Source organism: Equus asinus, chromosome 12 (assembly GCF_041296235.1).
Source record: "Equus asinus isolate D_3611 breed Donkey chromosome 12, EquAss-T2T_v2, whole genome shotgun sequence".
Taxonomy (NCBI): domain Eukaryota; kingdom Metazoa; phylum Chordata; class Mammalia; order Perissodactyla; family Equidae; genus Equus; species Equus asinus.
In genome coordinates, this window is record NC_091801.1 from 53,585,783 (window position 1) to 53,613,253 (window position 27,471).

Genomic DNA, 27,471 nt, shown 5'->3' on the forward strand with positions numbered 1-27,471 from the left:
CTAAGTAAGTTTTTAACGGACGTTTTTAATCACTGTTGAGTAATTCATTGAATGATCCATATGTTTGGAAAGCTTGTGAGAGGCCAATCATCCCCATTTCCCAGTGAATTTTCTGCTATAGACCTGACATCAAAATTGAGTTTACCTTCTGAAAAGAAGTAAAAGTTCCACCTCAATAAAACTGATACTTCATATTTGATGGTATGTGGCTTCAGATACTAACTGGAGGGACAAATCTCTGGAGCATCACTGCCTTTTGGGTATAGATTAGCTTCACTTGCTCTTAGTTTTTAGATTTATCTATCATAAATATAAGTAGCAGTCACAGAATTTGTAATTTCTCCCTTCAGGGTTTTTACTTAATTACAATTTTTATTTCAGCAGGATTGTTTAGCATGTTTCATCTTTAATGTCATAATAAGTAATGTACATTCATGTTTAAAATTTTCTCTATAATAAGGTAACTAAAGTTTTACATATTTATTTATTCAACAAATATTAATTGAGTGTTTTGTGCCAGTACTAGGCACTGGGGATACATTAATGAACAAAAAACACCAGCCTCTCTGGAACTTACATCCTGGTGGTGAAAGGGTGGGACGGGGAGCAACAGCTTACATTTATCTAGTTCCTACTAGCTGCTAAGCACTGTTATATAAATATTTTCCATATATTAATTCAGTTAATCCCTCACAAGAGACCTAAGATGGGGCAACTGTTGTTATCCCCCCTTTTTCTTTGCTGAGGAAGATTCACTGTGAGCTAATAGCCACTGCCAGTCTTCCTCTATTTTGTATGTGAGCCACCACCACAGCACAGCCACTGATGCATGAGTGGTGTAGGTCTGTGCCTGGGAAGCGAACCCAGGCCACTGAAGCAGAGCATGCCAAACTTATCCACTAGGCCACTGGGGCTGGCCATATGCTCCATTTTATATGTGAGGAAACCGGGATACAGAGAGATTAAGCAATTTTTCCAACATCACACAGAAAATTAGCATCAGGGCAAGGTTTCAAACCCAGGCAGTCTGGCTCCAGTTGTGTAGTGTGTAACCACTGAAGGTACTGTATATTTGTGTTTCTATTCTGCAGAAATATTTTTATCATAACAATATGTGCAGAATAAATGATTCAGCAGAGTAGTTACCTATTGAAAAACAACTAGTTTATTTGATAATGATACTAGTAATAAAATTGTTTACAATTTCTATTCCAGAAGACCTAAATCTCCTAGAAGTCAATATGTCTTGATTGCCCAAATTGAATCACACACAAGACTCTCCAGTACAGTTTTCTCTTAAGTGAATGATTCACTAGAAATTTCAAGGACTAGCCTCTTCAAAGTCTAGATTTAGTAGCTCCAATTGCGAATGACTTGTTAATATTCTTTATAATTTTTCTCTTCTTTGTTGACCGAGAGAAATCTAGAGGAACATGGACAAAGCTGTGAAGTTAGCAGAGGTGACTTTCTTTCTGGGTACCCTCTGCCTCTTTTGTTTCCTCCTCCTTAGGAACTCCACAATATCTTCTTTTGTCTCTGTCTCATGGTGGTCATTTCCCAGTTTTGCTCTATCCCCTTGAGGGTACTTATCATCTATGTAGCTCAAAAAGTGATAGATCAATGGGCTACCTCATTACATTTTGCCTTATGGACAACCTATGTGTATTTTGTCAAGGGACACTTAGAGAGGATGCCTTCATCCTAGGAAATGCCTCTAAGTCTAGCAGGCAGTGGGTAGGAGGACTAAAGGATCTATTTTTTGATCCTTTGATCTTTTGGAACCCCTAAAAATATTCTCTGTAGGGGACTACCAACTTTGTACCTATGACTCTACTTTTTATATAAGAAGGGAAAATCAATATTATTAAATTGAATCTAACATTTTGCTTATGTTTACCATTAATCTCTTCTTGGATTTTCCTTTGGAAACAGTATAGAAATGTAGATGTTATGAAGTCTGAGATTTGCTTTAAAATAACTGGAGTTGAGGACAGTGAATGGAGGAACAGATAAAACAAGATTGGCCATAGGTTGATAATTGTCAAAGATGTCTGACGAGCTGATAATTGTTGAATCATGTGGGTTCATTATATTATTCCCATATTCTTGTATATATTGGACACTTTCCACAATTAAAAGTTTAAAAAATATGCAGAGATTATATTGGATGAAAAAATAACTTAACATTTTACTCTATATCTGAATCTGTCAGGATTAAGACCCAAAGTGAAAATTGGGGCATACATTGCTCAGAGTTTATGTAGATGGTGTTGTGCATATGGTAGTATAAATAAATAATAAACTATTTTCATTGAAATGCTGCCATGCCAGTGTTCTATGACCAAGGCATACACTCCTTGTCTTGAGTCATGAGGGAAAAATGTGTTCCTTCTTCAAAATATTTTTTGAGTAATGAATACTGAGATGTAACAAATAAAAATATGCACTCAAAATGAAATTTCAAGTCTGTGTCGCTTTAGTTTTTTGTATACCATAACAAATGCTCTTCACCATAGATTGTAGAAATATATTTGTGCATTCTTCTGAGATCTGCAAACTCAGAACTTTTTAAAAAAACTTAGCACATTTTTTTAGATCCCTAGTTGTTTTCTTTCTTTAGTTTTTCCAAATACTAACTTATTTCTGATGCTTAAAGCAATACAGTTACAAAAGAGAAAAAATTTAAATATAGAAAATGTTAAAGAAGGAAAATGTCATCTGCAAATCTATGATACAGAAATAGCAATCAAATATTGAGGGTAGTGGTCCTTTACACTCTTCCTTAGCACTGCCCCCAAGGTAGGGAGGCATCAGCAGGAATGGATACATGGTGCCCCGATGGATTCCCAGCCTCGCCAGAGTTCCTTTCCCCAAGCATGACTTACAAGCGGCAGAGCTGCAGGACCTTGCAAAGAACCAGGACAATGGGCACTAACTGTGTGCATCACTCATAGATGGCAGTGGGCCCATAGGGTGCTCTGTTGCTAAGTGAGCTCTCAGGACTTTGGAATAACCAGTGGACGCCTAGCCCCAGTAATGAATGAGAGTGAATTTCCCCCATTGTGCAGAGGACTTCTTGCACATGGGGAATTCTTGCCTCACAAATGTGTTTGCTTTATGTAATAGACCAAAGGATGATCCCGTTCACTGTGGTAGAGGACAATGGAATAAGATGGGATTGGGGAAAAGGATTCAGGAGCTCAGTTTTGCAAATACTGAATTTGAGTTGCCTTTAACATAGCTAAGTGAGGATGTGTGGTAGGCAGTTGTAGAAGATAAAAATTGAGCTGAATTGGTGAAGAGAGGAGGGCTTTTCCAGGTGAGTTGCAGCATAAGCAGGGTCGCAGAGGAAGAGATATGATGGACTAATACTAGAGCTTAAGCATCTGTTGAAAGTTGACATTGAAGAGTAAATAATGTAGTAAGGTAGTGCCAGATATCTAAAAGATAGAGCTTACGATTTGCAGTGATGATGTTATTTATTTATCATCATTAAAAAAAATTGGCGACAGAGGGCACTGCATGTTTTTTAACCAAAGAGCTATAGAAGGAAATTGTTTAAAATCTTCTTCTAACCTACCCATTACCCTAAGTATATTACAGAAGACAGGGGCGGATAGGAGAGTAATTTCCTGGAAAAGATAAAAAGGACTTGATATTTTTTTACAGGATAGGGTTATCACTGGTTAGATGCACCAATTCAAATAATATTGAATCTAAACAGAAACAGTGTTCTTGCTGTGCGTGGCTCCGAAACCATTTACCCAGCTCCCTTTACAACTGCATTGCTTCCTAAATAGGGGAGCTGGAGGACCTGCCGCTGCTTTCTCCCCGTTCCTACTTCTCTGCTTACCTTGGACACTGTTCCTCTTTCTGAGTCACAGCTTCCACAGGGTTTCTGCTTCTGTCCTCTTATGTGGTGAGTTGATTGCCCTAAATCTTTTCATTGCTGCAGTCTGTACCTATAATGCTAGCTGATCTCACAAATGTGTCACAAAGAGAAAATAGTAGAAACAGTATGGATCAACACTGGCTTATCTATTGTTATTACTAGAGAAATAATTCAAAATAAACTTTCTAATGATAAGTTGATAACACCGTCTTTGCATATCATATGCTACTTGAGATAGTTATTCATTGTTTAGCTTACTATGGCATACTTGGACCTGGATAATCCCACAAAACAGTTAAGAATCATAATCTAGCTACCAATTTATAGCAATGCTTTGAATTTCTCGTTCAAACTACTGATTTGTATAATGAGTAAAAGTATAAATCACCTATTATGTAATATATTTTTAAACATTCTACGTAAAACAATAGTCACGAAAAACCATATTAGTCTAAATCTTTTTGAAACTCTCTAAATACTTAAATGTTACCAAAATAATAATCTGGATACTTCTTTATTCCACCTTCTCTCTTCCTGAAGGTGTTCATGAGTAATGAACTATATAGTATAGAGTAGATTAAAAATATTTCGGATTTGTAATCATAAAAAGTACCTGATATAGGAACTTTGAAAATGTAACTATTCTAGTAAATTTTATGTACGTATTCTATTATACAGAATTCTATAATTTTCTTTATATATATGTTTTTACTATCAAATTATACTAAATACTTGATATAAATGTATAATATATAGTTATTAGGATTTCATATTCCTATATATTGTATACTGTCAGAAACACAGTAAATTATTAACCAAAGAAAAAGTAATAATTTCATATGCTTTAGATAATTTTAGTTATTTCAGTTTAAATTACATTTTAAGAAAGTAGTAGAATGTGCATTTCAGGAAAATCATAGAAAATCATTTTATAAATAGAATCACTACCTAAAAAATCAGATGATAATTATTGTAAAGATTTACTATTCATTAGGGCATTTTGAGACAATATTTTATTCTAAGAGTTGAGGAAGGAAGAAGCATATTTCTAGCAATTGACACAGCCTCTCACAGATCATGACAAGTTGCTCTTTTTGAAAGATGCATTCTTTAAAATTGGAGGACATTCTTTAAAATTGGAGGATAAGTTTTCTGCTACACACCTTTTGGAATGGCAAAAAAATAAAAGATAAAAGAAAACAATTTCTCATAAAATTAAGTGTTACTTGACATATGACCCAGCGACCTCACCCCTAGATAATGACTCAAAAGAAATTAAAACCAGTATTCGCAGAAACACCTGTATGAGGATGTTTATCACAGCTTTATTCTTAGTCACTAAACATTGGAAACAACCTGAATACCCTTCAGCTGGTGAACAGAGAAGCCTGTATTGTGCACCCATATGATGGAATACTATTCAGCAATAAAAAAGAATGAACTATTGATATTAGCAGTGCCATGGACAAGTCATAAATATATTTTGTTAAGTGAAAGAAGCTAGACTGAAGAAGTTACATATGGTATTGTTCCACTTGTTTGCCATTCTGGAAAAGATATAGGGATGGAGAACAGATCAGTGTTGCCAGCATTTTGGGGAGGGGGCAGTAGTTGAATAAAAGGGGGTGCGTAAGAGAATTCTTAGGTTCATGGGACTGCTGTGTATACTACTTGGGTGGCAGGTATATGATACTATGCATTTATTAAAGTCCATAGAAATGTATATCACAAATGTGAACTTCACTGTATGCATGTACATTTTTTAAAAGATCATCGAGGATGTCAGGGGATCCCAGAGTAGAATGCAGACTGAAAAATAGATCTAACTTTTTTACAGATGTATGACATAACCTTGCTGAAGGTAGTGTAGAAAAGTAGTTTACCTAACTGACTTTAGAAAACACTCTTTTGACTGGAAACTATAAAGCTGACAACAAAAGGAACTGTGCATGCACACTGTCCTCTAGTTGGCCAATTTGTTTCTCACATGAGTGCCCAGTAGCAACTCTGAAATTATATTTTATGTGTGTATATATATGTAAACCGCAGATAATGGGAACCAGGTTTAGTGCTATCAGAGAAATGAGTTACAAATAAGCAGGAGGATGCATATGTCTCTTCAGTAACCTGTTTTCACTCTTTTTGGATAATGGATTGCTGGATCATATGGTAGTTGTATTTTTAATTTTTTGAAGAGCCTCCGTATTGTTCTCCATACTGGCTGACCCAGATTACAGTCCCACCAACAGTGCGCAAGGAGCTCCTTTTCTCCGCGTCTTCGCCCAACACTTGTTATCTCCTGTCTTCTTGATTGCCATTCTAACAGGCGTGGGGTGATATCTCAATGTAGTTTTGATTTGCATTTCCCTAATGATTACTGACATTGAGCACTTTTTCATGTACCTGATGGCTGTTTGGATGTCTACTTTGGAAAAATGTCTATTTAGTTCTTCTGCCCCTTTTTTAATTAGATTGTTTGGGATTTTGTTGTTGTTGCTGTTATTGAGTTGTAATACAGATACCCGAGAGTGTACACGTAGCTATGTAAGCATAGTTCTTTTCCCTGCCGATCCATCACTGCTTCACTGGTTCTTATTATTCTCGGAAACTATTCCTTGTACATGCACATCCTGGGTTTTTTTCTCTCATTTTCTCTAAAATTTCAGTTTAATCCTTGCCCCCACTAAATAGTCTCATCCAAATTGGAATACTAAATCTTTTACTTTTGTCTCCATTGTCTTTCCTTATTTGCACCTGCCATAATGATTTTGGCGCCCCAAAGCCACTTGAAAATACTAAAATGTTGTTAAGTTTAAGTGGGAGCAACTACCAGGTGGATATGAAGCCTGCTGAGTAATCCTGAGTCGATTTCCCCATCTCTGACATGGATACAGTAATTCCATAATTATCCCAGTGCACTTCATTGAGTTTGTTTGGAAATTGGATGAATAAAGATAGTAAAGAGGACTTGGCAAATATGAAATACTTCATCTCTATAATTTTTATTATGTTCGGTGATACAGCTGTGACAGTAGCAATCTAGCATTTTATCATCATTATTTCATCCAGCTCCCAGCTGTTTACCTGGCTGGGAACAATTGAAGTAAAAATGAATTATTACAGCTCATCTTGAGCTTTATAATCTGATGCTATTTGCCTCATCCAATATGTCATGTTTTACACTTATAATTCAAAAAAGGTTGCTACAGCGGTAGATGTGAATGTTAATAAATGTTATTTAAAGTAGCATTTCACTATCCCAAAAGAAGACTCTCTGAAGGATAACACACTCAGACTGTGATTAGAAGCCCTATTTTTCTTCTTTTCTTATTATTTTATTGGATTCAGATGGTAATGAAAAAGGAAAAGAAATCACCCAATTAAAAATGGAATAAAAATGAAATAATTAAGATATACTGTTTCTTCTTAGGACTATAAATATATGTGGTGTCTTATATAATGTAGCTGTGAAACACTGAATAGTGAAAGAGTGTCTGTAGTGATATGAGTGGCTAATTGCCAAACTCCTGGTTCATACCCACAGCAGAGAGGAGTGATAAAAATTAATGAATCATGATTCTTTTTATAATTCTTTCAACTATGTATAATTTTGCATATCCTAGGTGAGACAAACCTGTTTTAATTATATGTTAGTACTAGAAAATTTGAGTGTTGCCTTGCTATGAAAAATGAGGTAAATTGCAAATACATTTCCATTAACTAATAGATTTTTATGACTAACGAAGGCAGAGTAGTTTTTTAAGTATATAGCTAACTTTGAAATGGAAATATAAACAGAATCTTTATTATTTGATTTCCTATTGTTTGTTCTAAAATGTAGGTTATCGGGATTTTCTGTTATGATAAAATTTCTGTGGTCAAACATGTCTGTCAGTTTTATGACCTGGTGTGCCACTTTTGTGTTTTCTCTCAACGTGCTGGAAAGGGCACTTTAGCTCTAAGATGATCCCCTGTGAGTGAAGTGCCTATTTTTCATAATATTTCAAATAAGATATTCACCATTTCTACATTAACTTTATCTTATTTCAAGAGTAATTAGGAAATCAACAGGCCATATGTACGAGATTATGGAACATTGGTGTTATTTTTAACAAGAACAAATTCAGAGCTTCTTGTTTTCTTTTTAATCATTTCCCTATTTCTTAGACCTGGAGATCTAGAGAATAAATAATACTATCAATCAGCCATTTACTAAGTTCCTAATAATATCTGGACACTGTCCAAATACTACCGTGTTATTTCATATATCTTTATAAAAGTTCTATGAGGCTGGTATTATCCTCATTTTACTTTTGAGGAAAATTAGGATCAGACTTGTTAAGGCCTTTGCTCAAGGTCATACAGGAGGGAACAAAGTCAGGGATCACACACAGATTTTTCTAGTTACCAGAACCCCAGAATGTTTCCACTATGTCAAAATGTGCTTTTTCATGTCCCTTATAGCCTCTTTTGCCCAGGAAACATGAACAACCAGCAGCAACAATGGTCTTTCTTCCGAATAGCATCTCTCAGAATCTCTAGTAAGATGTCAGATTGTTAGGCCAAAGTACAATTTGTAGCGTACTTTGTGAGGACAGAAACCAGGGGGGAACTTTCCAACTAGAATAATTGTTGGCATGGAAGTTAATTTCCGTTACACGTGGCTTCCTATTTACATCTCATTATAGTGTTGTAGATGCTTTACATGCTTCACTAGCCTCTGCTGCAAAACGGAGAGAGGAATCCCTCCCTCACGGGATGGTCGTGAAGATTACGTAAAATAATCCATGTAAAAGAATGAGAAGAGCACTTGCACATAGACAGCACTCAATACGTGTTGGCTCTTCTCATTCCATCAGAAGTTCTTATTTGATTATTTCATTTGTTTATCACTCACTATATCATAGTGTGTCAGAATTCCTATGCCCTAGTTACCTAAAATAATGTATATCATAGAGAGTATTGCTTTTGTCATCCTTCTCCTTCACGGTTTTTTTTAAATTCCTATTTGCCTAATACTTAATGCTTAGAGATTATTTTATTTAACAAACACTTGTAAGTATTGACTGTGTGCCAGAAACTATTCTAAGCATTAATCCAGATAATCCTCACAAAACTCTATGACAACGACTATCAGTCAACATTTGTTCAGGAGATAAGTCACAATAAGTGTTATGGCATAAGGGGTTATTAAAGGAATCAGATCTTACACAACTGTGGGAGGAGCTGGGGACCTGAATGTCCAGAAGAGGAAATTAGAGGATCAAGGAAGTCACCTGCTCGTCAATCTGAGAAGCCAGGTGTGTCCAGCAACTGAAGTGACAACATGAAGGGGAGCTCCTGGAGAGGTATTTGGGAAGCTGTGGCTTCCTTGTGGCTTCCGTCTCTGTGGTCCTCAGTCAAGTACCTGCTGACAGGCCTGATCCTGCCATTGGTCAGCAGCATTCCAAATAGGGAAGAACTGCTGGACAGCGGATGGGGAAAAGGTAGGATAAGCTGGAGTGCACCAGGCACCTCTGCGTCTGTTCATCATCACATCGGACCACAGTGACTTTCAGAGATCATGGCCACTGCTTCACTTCCACTCTGCGCATCTCCTGCAAGTTCCTCTTTTGACCTGAATAACCCAGAACCATACAGGGAAGGAGGTTCTGGGAAATGCAATTACCACCTGAACCGAGTTGACACAGCACAATCCAGCATTTAGGCAGTTGCTCTTATTATCCTTATTTTACAAATGAGGAAAAGAGGAGTACAGGGAACTCAAGTTGCTGCCCAAGGTCGCAGAGCTAGTGTGTGGTAGAATCAGCTTTGGACTCGAGCAGTCTCACTCCAGGTTGGAAGCTCTTAACTCCTGTGCTTTGCTGTCTCTGCTATAAAACAGGGTTCTATAGAAAACCTCGATGTAGTTTTCCTTGTTTCTGGTCTCCTCCTTTCTGGTTAATCAGAAAAATTCATCAGCAGGCAGTTACGTAAAGCAATGGTATGCACTGTGTTCATTCGGTTCTATTTTTGTCAACACTGCTAACTCACTTTAGTTTTTTGCACAAGCATTCTGTGTTTTACCCTTTCAAGGATCACTTTTTTCTGAATTGATTCTTGATTATTAGCCTTCCAACAAATTTGCTTCTTTTCTTAAATTCTGTGTCTTTTAGCAGTTGCATATTTTAATGATCATTCAGATTTTCTTCTTTGTACGTATTCTTATGTCATTAATGTGTGCATGCCCCATGTTCCCAAGCATACTGCAACATTCTGAGGTCAGGAATATTACCTAGTTTCCCTTTATATCACCACCAAAGTGTCAATAGTAGATGTTCAAAAGTACTTTTTATTAAATGCCAAATCTTCCTGTTGTAAATAAAGGAAGTTTCATTTGAATGGCTGGAAATCATGTTCTTATTGACTAAAACTGCTTTCTCTATATGTATCAGTTTCAACTCCACTTGGTTTTATTCTTCTGGTTTTATGCCTATCCTGTTAAAAATACCATCAAAAGAAAATGAACATTTTTGGACTGGAAGAATCCCAATATTTCTCCAACATCACCAAAAATATTCCTTTTAAATCAGTTTCCTCTTTTTCCAAGAGTATTGAAATAATCACAATAATATTTTTTAAAACTTTATTTTTTTAATTAACATAAATTGGTCTTGTATTTTGATTTTACAGCCAGAGTTGGCAGATTACTTTAGTGACTAAAATACTGAGTTAAAACATCCAATTTAGATTAGGAAAATAAATAGGATTTAAATTTGCTATGCTAGAAAATAAAATGTCTGTAATAAAATATCTCCATAACAAGGTTCCATTCTGAGTCACACTAGAGACAGAATATCTAATTTTGATATGTAAATAAAGCATGCTCAAAGGTATCAGGATCCTGTTGAATGGATTTATGGCAGATAGATACAAGTAGGTGTGTGTTTTGGAGGATTAAATGATCCTTTTTACTTCTTAATTTAGTTTAATGGCTTAGTAGCTGCTACTCAGAAATTTCAGTGTGTTAGCATGTATTATGATGAATAGTGAATTTAAGAAAATGAAAATTAAAGACACATGGAAAGCTCAACATTTAAAAATAGTTTTACTTGAAACTATTTAGCGAATGAGAATTTTGATGATTGTTTCTCTTCCTGTCAATAAAGATTGGAGAAAGCCATTCATTATCATAAAAATAAACCAAAAATAACTCCTGTGCCCTTTCCATATACTAAGAAATATGACTTAAAGATGAATTATTTGAGGAGGTAGGGCAGTTTATCTCTTTTTGCCCAAACTGGGCAATGATTTTGTTTCTTATAGTGAGAGAAAGTTCCCATTATAGATAGAAATGGTAAGAAAAATAATAACAATGAAAGAACATTTACTGCATTCTTTCTGTATGCCAGGCAGTATGCTAACCACTCATAATAACACTATAAGGTAGTTATTCTTGTTATCCCCATTTTACTAATAAGGCGATATAAGTTTTAATACTACAAAGCAGGGATTTGAGCTTTGGTGGCTGATTTCCAGAGCTCAAAGTTTAAACTGCAATATTGTCTAATCTAGTCTAGTCTAATAACCAAGTCTAATAACCGAGATGGAGCAGATTACAAAAATGGCGAAATCCTTCACTCCTTTCTGTATCAATGCCCTGGACAAGGTGACTTTCAACTTCCTTGATCAAGACGTGAAGTCTGTTTCCCCTTCCCTTGAATCTGACTAGGCCTTGTAACTTGCTTCAGTCAACAGAACCCAGCAGAAGTGATGTTGTGCAAGCTCAGAACCTAGCCTACAAGACCCCTTGCATGCTTCCACTCTCTTGCAACCCTATCCAGAGAGCATGCCAGCAATTGTGTGCTAACCCGCTGGAGGATGAGAGAATATGGTCCAGAGCTGGGTCAGCCTAGTTGTTCCAGCTACTGTCACAGAGAAGGGAGAATACAAAAAACGTCAGCAAAGTCAACTGGCACCTGACTGCAGATGCTGAGGGAGGCCACTCGTAACTAAAAGAATCACCCAGATGACTCTAGCCTAAACCGTTTATCCACAGAATAATAGTTAAATAAGTCATTGTTTTTAGCCACTACGGTTCTTGGTGGTTTATTATGCAGCAACAGCTAACTAATACACCAAAGTAGTTCTTTAACAGAACAAAAGACTACATAATAAACATTGTATTAGAGAACTCTACCCTATGTATAATATACAGTGAACTCCAAAAAACATTCAAAGTATTCTGAAATTGATCTCCCATTCCTCCTAAGGAACTAGTAAGCATCTACAGTCTGCGTGGCTAGAAGAGCATACTGCTCCTTCTTTCTGTATCTTACACTGATCTGCTCTCGTCGTAGGGCCTGCTTGCCTTACTGTTTACTTTTGCACTTATATGAGTACCTGAGAAACAGTCATTACTTGTTAACCTCAACAATTAACCCCAAGAAGCTCTTGCTTCTGGTTCTCTAACAGAACTGCTGAATTTATTCAGAAACATGTAAATTAGAAGTTTATTTAATAAAAGTTGACTTATTTTTGAGTCAAGAATGTAAGCTGTATAATACCCATTTCTGCTTTGCTTATTCATATACATAGAACTACTTTAAAAATTATCTGATTATGGGGCCAAACCTAGTGGCCTAGTGGTTAAGTTTGGCATGTTCCACTTCAGCACCCTGAGTTTGGTTCCTGGGCTTGGACCTACACCACTCATCTGTCAGTGGCCATGCTGTGGCGATGGCTCACATACAAACGGGAAGATTGGCAACAGATGTTAGCTCAGGGCCAATCTTCCTCAGCAAAAAAAAAAAAAAACCCACAAAAAAGTATCCGATTATGTCCATACAAAACCTGCACATGATGTTTATAGCAGCTTTATTCATAATTACCCAAATTTGAAACAAACAAGATGTCCTTCAGTAGATGAATAGATAAATAAATGGTAGTACACCCAGACAACGGAATATTATTCAGCGCTAAAAAGAAATGAGTTATCAAGCCATGAAAAGACATGAAGGAACCTTTAATGCTTATCACTAAGTGAAAGAAGCCAATCAGAAAAGGCTGCATACTTGATGTTTCTAACGATGAAATTCTGGAAAAGACAAGAACTATGGAGACAATAAAAAATTCAGTGGTTGCTAGGGGTACAGAGGAGGGGATGAATAGGCAGAGCACAGAGAATTTTTAGGGCAGAGAAGCTATTTTGTATGATGCTATCAGTGGCAAATAGGTGTCTTTATACGTTTGTCAAAACCGGTGAATGTACAACACCGAGAGTGAACCCTAATATAAACTATGGCCTTTGGGTAATCATGACGTTTCAGCATAGGTTCATCAGTTGTAACAAACGTACTGCTCTGGTGGAGGGTGTTGATAGCAGAGGAGGCTGTGTGTTTGTGGGCTCAAGGGGTGTATGGGAACTCTACTTTCCGCTCAGTTTTTCTGTGAACCTGAAACTGCCCTAAAAACTAAGTGTTAAAAAAAGTATCTGAGGACTATGGTTTATGTATTGAGCTAAACTCTTCCCTCTCTCTCTTTGTGGAAACATTTCAGGACTTTTGAAGTATGTTAATATAATATATGTATACATCTGTGACATGACAAGATTGCAACTCTTTGAAAATGATACCGTCCTGAGCAGTTTAGTTCGCTGTCAATATAATAATACTGGGATTTATCTAAAGGGTGAGCGATTTCTCCTTTGAATCTGAATAATTTTCCTGAGGGGCATGAAAACTGAGGATGCATTTTTAAACAGTTTTCAGTACCCAACTCATTAGAACTGCTATTTGATTAGTGCCAACTGCAAATCAATATAACATGAAGGGTGTCCATTTTAATGAGCAGAGAGACTACCATGAGAAACAAGAAAGATTTATCAAAGAATTTCTTAATTTGCGGGGGCACTAGAGGTCATCTACCAAGTGAACACCTTCGTTTTATAGACATGGGTGCTGAAACTCCCAAAAGTTGGGCAATTCCCAAAGATCACCTAGCTAATTGAGCCAGTACTATTATTTATTACATTATACCGTCTCTCAGAAGTGTCAAGTATCCAGAATGCGTTATGGTGGAGAAAGGAATGCTTGGCAGAGCAACCATACCTGTTCAGTTTGGAGAATTGATTGGCCCAGGAATGGCTAGTACTGACCCTGAATGTTCTCAATTTTGAGATCTCCAATTAAATTTACTCTTGGGCAAAGGGTTTGTTTTGGCCTTCTGAACTAATTCTTCCTCGCCCTTGAAAACTCAGCTGAAGCATCACATTGTTTGGGAAGCGTTCCCTAATGGCCCCAGGTACTGTTGACAGTACACCCACCATACATTGTAGTACACATCAGTTACAGCCATATTTCTTAATGAAAGGGGAGTTTTACCTCTCAAGGGACATATGGCAAATGTCTGGAGACATTTTTTATTGACATGACTTGAAGATGCTACTAGTGTCTAGTGGGTAGAGACCAGTGATGCTGTTGAACATCTTGCAATGCATAGACCAGCCCTTCCACAGCAAAGAGTTATCTGGCCAAAATGTCAATAGTGCTGATCTTGAGAAATCCTGTATTAAAGCATTGTCTTAGGTGCTTGCCAAAACCAGAGATGTTTCTTCTTTCTGGGATAGGCTTACTTTTAATTATTTTAAAATAAGCAATACGATAGACATCTTGGGACATTGAGAGATAGACATTAATTCATAGGGTTCTTTCCACTATTCTTTTAACTTTGTAAATCCCAAACTCTTCGGCCATATCCAGATATGACTCATGTTGGTATCAGTTCTTTTTTGGTGAGAATTCTCTTCTTCCTCATCTTCCTCCTTCTCCTCCTCCTGTTGTTCTGGGCCCCCTGTTTTAGAAGGCTTTGGACACACAGGGTTTTACTCACTGCTTCAAGGGGAGGGCATAGGGAATGGATCCATTCCTTTATCTTCCCTCTTCTGAAGTAGAATATGGGGCTTTGCTCAGAGCAAACTACTCTTATCTCACTGGTGGCAGTTCAGTGAGCAGATCCCTCTCGTTCTCTAATGGAAACTTTATTCCAGCAAATTAACTTGACATATTCTTCAAGTTTTGCCACTTTCTGGGCAGGGTGCACACAGGCCTTAGTATGACTTAGTTGGGGAAAACAGATAGCAGTTACAATAGGACAATCCCATTAAGCTTCCCAGAAGAAAGAAAAGACCATTTATTCTATGGGGAGGTGTTTGTGGAGGTTGGAGGGGAGCAGGAGGGGAAGTTGGCTCCAGGGGGCATTTAACCAAGAGATCCTCCAGGAAAAGCTTCTCTCACCAGGATGATATTTGTTGTGTACGAGATTTATTTCCTCTCCTGGACTGTGAACCTCTTGAGCTTCTCTCTCCAGTGCTCAGTATGCTTCAGGCATGCAATAATGCCTTAGACTGTGACTGCACACAGAGGGGGAAATGATCATAAGCCATTCTTCCCCGGGATTATTAACTTTTCCAAAATCACTTCTGGGAGTCAATTTTGTAAAAGCAGAGAAATTAGGAGCATCATTGAGCTTTTGTCAAATAAAAGAAAAGAAAGATTATTTTACTATTGAACACAATACAAATCTATTCTTTTGGTACAGATATTTTTCCTTGTCTGTAACTATCTAATTCTTAGGAAATGATTATACCACTTGGCCTGGGAAGGAATATTTAAAACTGAGAAAAGACTTTCTTTCTAAAGAAATTAAATTAAGTTTTATCTTATATAAGAAATGCTAGGTTTTAAATGTACTCAGTACACAAAGCCAATGAAATTGTGAAAGTAATGAACACAGAACTTGTAACACTTAGACTAACTTTAACTAAAGTTCAGAGGAATTACATCCATGGGAGTAATTCACAACCCCTAGAGAACATCTAAGAATATTTGTGATTCAGTCAGTAGCTTTACATAGTGAGGTGATATAGTTGCACCGTGTGAAAGGCTTAGTCATAGTTGGGCTTAATGATAGAAAAAGAGTTAGACTGGCTTTCTTTTCCTGGAATATATAAAATAACCAAATATGGTCTTTAAAATGAGTTTTGTGAATTAGATTTTTTTTTAATACTTCTTAATACTGTTCCCTCCTTGGACGGTCATCTTGCAAATGTTTTACCTTGGAGAGTAAATGGCAAGGTCTCATGCCACTAAATAGCAAAGCAAAGAATTTCTTTGACTTATTGGGATTGATTTTTTTAAATGCCTGCAGGAGATCACACACACACACATACACACACACATGAACTTTTTAAAAACTACCCCAAAATGTCCAACCTAAAAACTGACTATAATTGCCTGTTATTCCAGTAACAATCTAAGGTCTATATAATTGAAAAAGTCTTGAATTTGTATTTACTCTTGGCCTCATTTACTTCTAGGAGGAAAAGGATTAATAGACACCATTTTTCTGTAGACCAAATTATGGTTTTGATACTCTGTAAGCAACTTTCTAGCTTTGGTATTTCATTTGTCAATTAAGAGAATTTGCCAGAGAAGAGAATTAAATGAAGTTGGTTTAGCTTGGAAGCTAAAGATTCTGTTACTTTCTTGAGTTTCTAATCAAATCCAATGATTATTAAGTATCTTTTGTATGTGAAGTACTGGCTTATTTGTATGTGGAGCTGTTGGCTATTAGTGACTCATGCTTAGAAGGAAGAAAGATATGATTCTTTCTTTATTCAATAAATCAATTCATTACTACAAAATCAACCCAGAACCTTCTTTCAAAAAGAGCCCTAAGCCTTCAGAAGGAGCCTTGGCTGTTAGAACAATGAATTAATTCCAAAGTAATTCGTGCAAATGGGTGCTGAGCCAAATGGGGATGCAAGTGTTTATAAACATAGCAAAGAGATAATCAGAGTCTCTGACTTGAAAACTTAAGATATGGCTAAGCTAATACAGGATTTGACTCTAAAAATAGAAAATCATTACATGGACGACTGATTGGTTTAAGCAAAAAAAGCGTGATGGAATGTATAACAACTTTAGGATGGGTGTCTCAGAGAACACAGCAGTAATTTCTAGTGACTCTAATCTGTATTAAATGCTAAACTTCTCAGGATTCATCTGTTTCTGTTTGCATCTTTGAGTTTTATATATATCCTCCAAAAATGATTCACTTGTTCAGAAAGGCTTATTCATCCATGTATTCATTTAATAAATCATTTTTGTGCTTCTACCAGGTCCCAGATACTATGCTAGGTGCTGAGATTATAGCAGCAATTAAGACCTACGATATTTTGGCCCTTATACAATTAATTACATAAATAAGTGTTTAATTATATTTGGGATAAGTGTTAGGAAGGAGAAGTATCTTATAAGAATGATTTATAGGAAAGTTTGACTGAGTGTACAGGAGAGAGAAGATTTCTCCGTGAAAATGACACTGAAGCTAAAACCTGCATGTGGGCAAACTTCCTGGGTTGGGAAAGTGCTAATGTTTTCAAGGATGCTAAGAAATGCGGGAAGAGAGTGACATGACATGAGGCAAAGCCAGATCATGCACAGCACTTTGGGCCAGGTTAAATGTGTTGGCCTTTATCCAGCAAATATGCGTTAGATACTACATTATGAAGGCGCTGTGCGATATATAATTGGCACATAATAGGCACCTAATGGTACATAGTTGGCATCATGAAGGATACAGAAGTAAGAAAGACGCAGTTGGTTCATTCAAGAAGCCCCCAATATCATAAGGGACACATATAAATGATGCTTTTGTTGCTGTATGAAGTTTCTGGAAAAGAGTGTCCCTTACACTTCATTTTATCCTCTGTCCCTAATGCAATATATTTGTGCTCAGTAGTAAATATATGTTTGTTCTACAATTTTTTATAAATATCCATGATACAATGATAAAGTTTTGCTCATCCAGGGTCCCTGATTTCTGTACAACTCTTTGAATCTTAGAACTTTGGCCAAAACTTTTAGCGTCTAGAGAGTTTAAGATTTCAAGCTTCTTTTGCCTTTGATTCTTTCTAATTAAACTACATCACCTTAGATAGAGTGTCACCCAAGGGCCCTGCTCCATGCTCAGGACAGTAAAAGTGTTGGGCTGTAAAAAGTGCTTTGCGTGTAACGTATTACTGTAGCAGTATGGGAATCAAACACTTTGGGGCCACACTGCTTAGGATCCAGTCATGATGTTACTCACTAGTTTTAATTTTCTTATCCTCAGTTTCTCAGCAATAAATGCAGAGAAAAACAGAACCTGCTTCACAAGATTATTATGAAGATTGAACGTGAAAATGCCTGTAAAGTTCTTAGTACACTCCCAAATCATATTAATAAACACTCAAAAATGTTACCTGTTTTCTCTTCTTTATTATTGTTGTTAGGTAATTCTCATAATTCCTGTGAGATCCTAGTAATTCTAGCATTTGAACCCAGATTTTTTTTTTTCTGACAACTTTTACTCTTGACTGTATCAGGCTGTCCCAGGCTTTCTGTGTCTCTCAGGAAATTTCCTCAGCCGTATCCGGTAGCATAAAAATCAATCCCCACAATGCCAGTAGGCAACCTGGCCTTCAAATGCTAGGATGGGGACAATGTGGCCCTAGGAGCTAACGGGAGCTACATCTCATCTCTCTAACAGAGCTGGAAATATGAAAGCTATTTAAGGCCCAGCCTTGGAAGCGATTTCCAAACCTCTTTAAAATTGTTACCATATGTAACAGTGTGCAGCTTACAGCATTAGAACCAAACAGACATTTAGGCTGTGAGCAATTCCTATATAAATGTTCTTGTCAATTTCCATAACCTAATTTATTTTGGCATAGAAAGTTCCTGAACAACTATTATTATTTTTTAAGATGAAGTACACAGGGCGTCAGGATGTTTTATATCTAAAACTTTCCCCTGAAATAGAATTATGTTAATGATCAGGTCAGGCAATGCGAGCCTCTCCTTTGATTGGTTAACTGAGCAGACTGAGCTTTATTCTTATATGTGTTTTGGGTGGTTTTTCTTTTCTTTTGATGTTTTTCTATATTTTCTGGAAGTTTTATAGTACGTAATATATTATTTATATAACCAGATAAATCATTTTCCTTTCAAAAAAGATAATATTTCATTGCAGGGTAATATTTATCTCTTCTATAATCTTATTTATTTTTATTGTCCCATAAAGGGAGCACTTATGCTCAACATGTTACAGAGATGCAGTGATAGATGTTAACTTGCTTTATTCTGAAAACTATTCTTGATAAATACCATATGAGTTTTCATTGCTCGCCAGGGAATGAATCCATTTGGTTATCTGTGACTGACTTAGAACATTTTTTGGCAAATAACTAAAGAAAAATTTGTTTCAGACAAGGCTCAGCTCTACCTTCATTTAAAGTTTTTAAAAAATATATGCCTTGTTTTTCTAGAATTGTTTCTGATCTGTTGCATTCATCATATGTGAAGCCTGTTTTTAGTGCATTCATTCTATGGTAATTTTTGGCTTTGGTTTTGGCTTTGATGTAACATTGCTTTTGTGTACATGGTCCTTTAATATTAGGCCAACACGTGTATTCAGTCAGTGCACATGCAGGTACCTGACCCCAGGAGTCCTATTGTACTCTGCATGCACTCCTCTCAGAATTAACTAACCCTTCCAGTACTCACTGTGATTTATTAATGTATGCACTAATATTTTTAGAAAGACATCAATGTCTATCAAGCTTCTTAAGACTCTAAAATCCTTAAAATTTTAAGGTATCCTAGATATAGTTAGTGATCATTAACATTGTTAAATTGAATAAGAGCTAATCAAGACAAGTTTTTATTAACACTGAAAAGAGTTTTAACGGGTTGGCTAAGGGTCAATAATTAGATTTTATTTTAGCTCAGTGCTATCTAGAAAATATTCTTAATTAGATGTTTTCTACTTTTCAATGCAGACTCAGTTCTCACTGCATTTGGTAATTAGCATATTGTGAATAACAAAATAGGAAAAATATAGCTAATCTATATCTACATTTGTTTTTTGTTTTGAGGAAGACTAGCCCTGAGCTAATATCTGCCACCAATCCTCCTCTTTTTGCTGAGGAAGACTGGCCCTGAGCTAACATCTGTGCTCATCTTCCTCCATTTTAAATGTGGGATGCCTGCCATAGCATGGCTTGATAAATGGCATGTAGGTCCACGTCTGGGATCTGAAGCGGTGAACCCTGGGCCGCCGAAGGAGAGTGCACAATCTTAACGGTTATGCCGCCGGGCTGGCTCCTATCTACTTTTAATTGAAAATATTATAATAATTTTGTCATTAATACTGCACAGTGCTCTTTTCTTTCTTAACCAAAATTATTTTTAGTTGTAATAAGGAGCTAAGAAGCTATGTTAAATTTCTGAAGTTGATGAACTGATTTGTGATAACGGTACTTTGTTTTCTAGCATTGACGGTTTTTTGGTGTTTGGTTTTTAAATGTGCTGTCGATAATTTATCACTGATGCAAGGACAAATATTTCCTATGTGACAAGTGCTAAGAGGTCATGTGTTACTCATAGATGATGCAATTGGAATATTTTCTGTCACGTGTAATTCAAAGAGAGAAGAGACCCTGTTGAATTGGAGAAATCTGCGAAAAGGAAGCCAGTGTGTATTGATTTTCTACCATGTGCCAGACACTATGACAGGATCGTTGCATGTGGGATCTCATTTAACATGCTCAAGGTCATCAGCAAGTAGAAAAAAATTGGAGTTCAGAATCAAATCTGTTTCACCCAAACCTGATATTTTTCCCATTCATATCACTTAAATTCTTTAATAGAGTATTTTTGAGATACGTAAGGAAAGCTTGGTAAGCTTTGGTCCTGTGGAAAGATGGTGTTGGAGGAGGTCATCGAGAGGATGTGACCCCTGTTTAACCCACTTGCTGGACCTGGGCAATTGGAGGCTTCTCGCCCCCTTCCTTATTTTTGGAATGTGCATCCTGCTTGCTTTCTCCATGATAGAAGCTGCCCAAAAGAAACAGCTTTGAGATAGTATCGTGTTGTTGAGACCATCCAGATAGTATACGTGACTGAACCCAGGTAAAGCCTCTTATAAACTCTTCGGATTCTGGTGGATGGGTGTGGAGATCTATTCATCTTGCAGCTGCTCAAGACAAGCCTTGTATATGTTCCCTTGCTTGTTAAACCTGCTACCTACCAATTTGGAGTGGTCTGCCTCTTTCTTTGGTCTCTTCCTGCCCTCTGTGAATGGGGGCCCCTTTCAGATTTCACCTGGGAAGCTCCTGAGGTTGCAGACCAACAGATGGGTGGGAAGGGGATGTTAAAAATGAGAAGCAGAAAGGACACTCTGGTCAGAACCACATGGGTATGGGATGAATATCAGGAAGGGTGTTTGAGAAACAAGAAGTAGTTTAGTTTGACCAAACCAGAACAACTTCTGGAGGAGTGGTGAGAAGACAGACTGGAAAGGAAGGTTAGCAACATATTGTAAAGGACTTTGAAATGCCAAGATAAGGAGTATGGACTTAATTAGGAAGGCAGCAGGGAGCTGCTGAAGGTTTTGTGCAGAGAAGCAATATGATTACAGATGACAGCAGTCTTAATAAGGCTTAATAAATAGTACAGTTTATAACCTTAGGCCAACTGCTGAGCAGAAGCCAAAAGCTGTGCTGCAGAATTAGCAAACCAATTACTGTGAGGGATGATGGCCTGAATTTAATCTGAACTATCCTTTTTGATGGAGTAGAAACTCCTGGAAATGTAAACAGATATCTGAACTGACAGGTGACAATCTTCTTGGAGCTGACTTCTTTTATTTGACTCCACAGTGGCACACTGTTCAAATGTCTTAACAGTGCCACAATTTACTTTTCACCATTTTTAAAACCTCTCTTCCTTGTAAATATTCAGGGTATTTTTATGGCTTTTCAGCAAGCCTAAAATCTATCACCATCTGTCTCATTACTTGCAATAATTCTTTGCCATCTTTTATTGGTATTAATATGCTTTTCCAAGAGGGAAGACATCGTTATGTTATCTGCAGTTTGATTTAACAGCTGATGTTGACTACAAGACAACATTCAAATTTCAGTTCTAGCAACCAGGATTTTTTTTTTTAATTTAGAGAGTAGGCTACATAAGATCCTATTAATTTCCTTTATCCTTTGATTGTTTTAAGAGACTTTTGTGTGTGTGCTTGTGTGTGTGAGTGCATGCGTGTGTGCAAGGACAAGAGAGGGAGAATGAAAGAGAATGTGCTTATGTGTATGTAGAGAAAGGCCTAGATGTTTATTATATTGCTTCCTTGTGGGGAACAGCTTTTGGCCAAAAAAAAAAGTTACATAATTAATTTTCTCATAAAACACATTCTCTTTAATACATTATGGGATTTAGTTCTACCCTCACCTGTGCCACTTCCATAGTTGAGAATTTTTGCTCCCTTCTTAGCATTCCAATATCATTTTGAACTGAGGCAATTTTGCTTGTTATATTATGTTAAATTTTTGCGTTTTTTCCCCCTAGCTAGATTGTCCGCCTCTGGTGGACATGTTTACACATTTGGTACATAGCATGGCACCTGCTGTATCTTCAGATAGTTATTCCATAGCTTTGAAGTTCTCCTTTCTTAGAACAGTCTTGCTTTGACTTTCATTCACTCAACAGATTTTGACAAACCCCTAAATATTTTGCCAGGTGAACACAACACAGGCCCCTCTCTTTAAAACCTTATAGACAAATGATCGGATAATTACAATATAATCTGTAAGTGTTGTCATTGGTGTCAGTATAGGGTAGAGGAAACCTTGGGGTAAGAGAATGTCTCATTAGAGGAGATGACCTTTCGTCTGAGTTGTAATACAATAAAAAGGAAAAGCGTAAAGATGAGAAAGCTGGAGTATAACAGAATATACATGGACTTGAGTGTAAGAGACAATGGCAGGATCAGATTGCTGCTAATTTATCTGACCATGGGGAGGACTGGTAATTGATAACCTGGGACAGAGCCAGAGGTATTTTTGTTAACACACAAAAGCAGGCATCACTAAGATTTCTATATTGTAATTTAAAGCTAAATTTAAATTTAAATTTAAAATTAGTTGGATGCTGAATTCTTGATAAGGTGGTCAATTATTGTGGCTACATATTGCCCTTTCTCTGAAAGAAAAGTTTGTTTGGTGAAAAATGGTATTTTTATTTGGTCATTTTTTTTTTCTTTTTGGGGAAGATTAGCCCTGAGCTAACATCTGTTGCCAACCCTCCTCTTTTTGCTGAGGAAAGCTAACCCTGACCTAACATCAGTGCCCATCTTCCTCTACTTTATATGTGGGACATCTACCACAGCATCGCTTGCCAATCAGTGCCATGTCCACACCCAGGATCCGAACCGGCGAACCCCAGGCGGCTGAAGCAGGTCATGCGCACTTAACCGCTGCGCCACCAGGCGGCCCCTATTTGGTCATTTTATACTTTATAGGCACATTGAGAATACATATGGAATGAGGGTTCTAATATCTATTTAAGAAGGATAATATGACACCTACTTTTAAGGTTGTTAAGAGTTTTCAGTGAGATAATGCAAAGTGATTACCATAGTTCATGGCAAACGTAAGAACTCAATACATATTATGTATTGTGGAGTCTTGTGTTTGCGAGAAAGACCCAGTGTGTTGTGAAGTACGTTTGGGCTGGTGGGAAGGCACAGATCTGGACAATGCTGTCCTTGATGCCTAATTTTTCTGGTCTGCTATGTTTCAAGTAATGTTTACCACTTGGGCCAAAGTGCTACTTACTTAAATATTTCTTATCTCCAGATTTAAACCCAAAGTAACAACTTTTGAAAATTATATTTTATTGGGTGACTTAGCCATTTGAGGCTGGTAAGACTTGGAAGGGGCCTTGACTCAGGATTTATCAGGCTTTCTTTTAACTTAGAATGTTAATTAACATTACAAAGAAACAAGATTGACACAGGAAGCAGGAGTGTTATAAAAAGTCTTAGAGGAATATTACACATCAAATAGATTTCTATGTGCCTAATGAATCATTTTTAGCATCTTTCACTTAACACCTGTGTTTTGAACTGTCAAGTTTCACCTTTGCCTAGTACCAGCTGTATGACATCATCTGAAGAAAATGAAGATAATAGGACCTAGTCATAAGACCATTGGAGGACTATACGGATAATTTATATAATGTACCTAACATGGTGGCTGTCAGATGTTAAATATTCCATTGGTGTTTTAGCCATTGGAACTCTACTATTATTCAAATATAACATTTGTGCAAATAAGACAATTTGTGCAAATAAGAAAGAATACACACTTCTTAAAACTATGAGTTGATCACTCAGATCTGAGTCAGGTTTACTACAATATGTTATGTGTAGTTCTATTCTCAGGAACTAATTATTTCTTACATCAGACATTGAGCCTAAGGAAGTTCATTCATTTCAAGGATGATAAGAAAACACCTTATAGTCTAAGTAAATTTCTAATGTGTCTTTGAGGACAATCAGCTCATTTATCAAAACTTCTGTTACCAGTTTAATATAGCTGCTATCTACAAAAACTATTGCTCTTCACAGAACATTTTTTTAAGTTTTCTAGTCAGCCAAATTTTGTGTTGTAAACAGGGACCACTGGGAGTTCCAACTTTAACCATATCATATCAGTATTATTGTAGTGCCTTTATAGCTATCAAGTATGCATGGTTCAATCAGGGTCCCAACTGGAAAGAGATGGCATACTCAAAATGGTTAATTTGAGGAGAGTTTAGTACAGGGATAGTTTACAAAGGGTTGACCAGAGTGTAGGAAGCCAAAAGGGAGAGCACAGTTACCTCAACGGACTAGGGAGAGCAGTGGTGGTGAGTGGGGGCTTTAACACTCCTAGGCATGAAGTGGCCAGCGATGACAGGAGACAGAGGGCTTCTTGGAGAGGGCTGCTTCACTGAAGTGGGGGCATTCTCCCAGGGCTGCAGCTACCCACTCAGTGCCCAGTGGCCAGCTGTGGTAAAGGAACATCTTAAATTTCAACTTTTGATAAAAATGGCAGCTCATTCACACATTTGTAGGATGAGATTACAAGGAACTAAAAAGATAAAAGACAAATTAATGGGGAGGAGGTTGATTTGGTGCTGTTAATGAAGTCTGCAAATTTGGGATTTTGTAATCTTTAGTTTTTATCTTGTAAATGAACTACTCAATATATACAATATATGTATAAAATAAGATATAAAATATTCCTTTGAAAATACACTATGTTCATCTCCTCTCACCATCTTTATGTATATTTCACATCCTTCTCTATTTTATGTCTCTCTCATTTCCTAGCCCTTTGTTCATAACAAAATGTCTGATCTTTTGAAATGGTGCTAAAGCTCCTTTCTGTTGTTTTGGTGATTTATTTTTTGTAAAGCTTTAAGCTAGATATCAGTAATGGAGATTATTAAAATAGTTTATATCCTTGCTATGGAGTTCAATGCAGCAGCCATTAAAAATCATGCTGTTTATCGATTTATTTATGGAAGATGAATGGATGTCCACAACAACTGGAAAACAAGCAAGTTGTATAATAGCACATACTTAGATTGATAACTAGGTAAGTGCCATTTTAAATGTATTTCACGATATGTACATATGTGTATATGTGTGTGTGTGTGTGTCCACAAATGTGTCTAGAAGAGTCACCCAAATGTTGACAGTGGTTATCTCTGGGTGATGGAATTCAGAGCTGTGTTACTTCATACTTGTTTGTACTCGTAACCATTAAAAACATAGCATTATTGGGGCTGGCCCCGTGGCCGAGTGGTTAAGTTCGCGCACTCCGCTGCAGGCAGCCCAGTGTTTCGTTAGTTCGAATCCTGGGCGCGGACATGGCACTGCTCATCAGACCACGCTGAGGCGGCGTCCCACATGCCACAACTAGAAGAACCCACAACGAAGAATACACAACTATGTACCGGGGGGGCTTTGGGGAGAAAAAGGAAAAAATAAAATCTTTAAAAAAAAAAAAAAACATAGCATTATTATCAGAAAAATATAATAAATAAAATATTCCCCTCCTATGTTTATCATCAGTGACACCACTGATTTCATTGATATGGTTGCATTTGTCTATTTATGACACATTTGCATGTGACATGTTGGGAAATGGAAGCACAGGAGCTTTGTAAGGAGCAGTTAGCTGTTACTTCAGTCGCTCTCAGTGCTATAGATGAGAAAATCTATCTTATCCTGACTGAGCATCTTCATCCCTCAGAACTCATGTTGGCTTTAAAGGATGTGCTCATTCAGTCTCCTAACACTCCAGTGAGGCAGCTGCGTTGCAGGCTATTTCTTATTCTCTATTTGCAGATAGAGAGCTTTACAGAGCCGAGTGATATATTGATTGGCTTGATCGAGGTCATATGGTGAGTCTGTCAACAGACATTCCGAAAACATCTCAGTCCCTGAAGTCTGGATCCGGTCGATAGGCTGTTGGTTCAAAAGCTAACTAGATGACAGATGAGCTCATTATGTGGCTAGAGGCATGGGAACTGAAATCCGTGGAGCTTATGAGGAGACACGTTCTCCTATATCATGTCCCGCTCCCTTTCTGGGGCTGTGGAGGGTCCCCCACTAGGGCAGGCTGGGGCTCACCACGTCCCTTAACTCTGCGTCTGTCTAGATCGCTGCATTGTTGGGGGACAACCTCTTTGCCGCCCTCTGGCTCTTTGTTTCTTATTTGGGCAATAATTCAATGAATTTTCTTAATAACCTGGACTTTTTATTTGCCAGTTCAACTGCAATAGTCTGAACTGACGGATTTATTTCATTTTATGGAATTAGATTTAACTCAAAACACTATGGAAATCAATATGCAGATAGGACTTTACACCTAAGCTTCTTTTTTTCCAGAGAGACTACAACTCAACCTGGATGAACGTATACACACTATTCCACTCCTCTTTTAAAGGGTTAAAACTGAGCTCTCAGAAAATCAGTAGCCCGGAATATTTAAGTCTCTGGAGAAGAAAAGAAGGAAAACATTTTTGTGTGAAGGGGAGAAAAATCACTGTGTTTTAAAAATATCTTTCAACATTAATGTGTATGAATTTGGCAGAATGTCTAGTGGGAAAAGAAAAAATCTATTTGGTAGCATTATGAGAGGAATTTAATATATAAGAAAGCTATACTGAAGCAAAGTTGACAGTTTTAAATTAGTTTCCTTTTAAAGATATACATGTTGTAAAATTTGTCATGAATTGGAGGTCATACATCTTTGTTACTTTGCAGAATTTATGTTCTAATATTTATCTTTACTCTCTGAAGTCACGAAGAATATATCTTTCCTATAAATTTCCTGATATCTGAGAAATAAATACATCATTCCCTACTAGTTTACTAATAGATATCTTTGTAAGTTTAGGTCCAATAAAGAAGTTATTTGGAGTTTATGTGATCAAGTAAATTGGCTGTGTGTTACAATCACTATAAACCATAATAACGTGCAGTCTCTTGTAAAATCACAAACTCCTAAATCTTTATACTTATTAAAATAACTGTGTCTACTGGTAAATAGTTGGTAGTAAAAATATTTCATATCTAAAATAGCTGGAGGTATTAATAAGACACCATAATTGATATGACCAGTTAAGGTATCAATATTTGAGGAATGTTCTCAA

At 36.9% G+C, this 27,471-nt stretch overlaps 1 protein-coding gene across 6 annotated transcripts in view; it reads left to right on the plus strand.

The window, feature by feature from the left end:
- OXR1 (oxidation resistance 1) overlaps nucleotides 1-27,471 on the plus strand; it is a 458,899-nt gene that overhangs the window by 117,444 nt on the left and 313,984 nt on the right. For 2 of the 6 annotated variants that reach the window (XM_070481469.1, XM_070481470.1), the window contains exon 3: nucleotides 3,801-3,919. The exons of the other annotated variants lie outside the window; for them this stretch is intronic. In XM_070481469.1, the coding sequence (XP_070337570.1) occupies nucleotides 3,801-3,919 (119 nt within the window). The remainder of the gene's footprint in view (nucleotides 1-3,800; nucleotides 3,920-27,471) is intronic. 6 annotated transcript variants of the gene reach the window in all.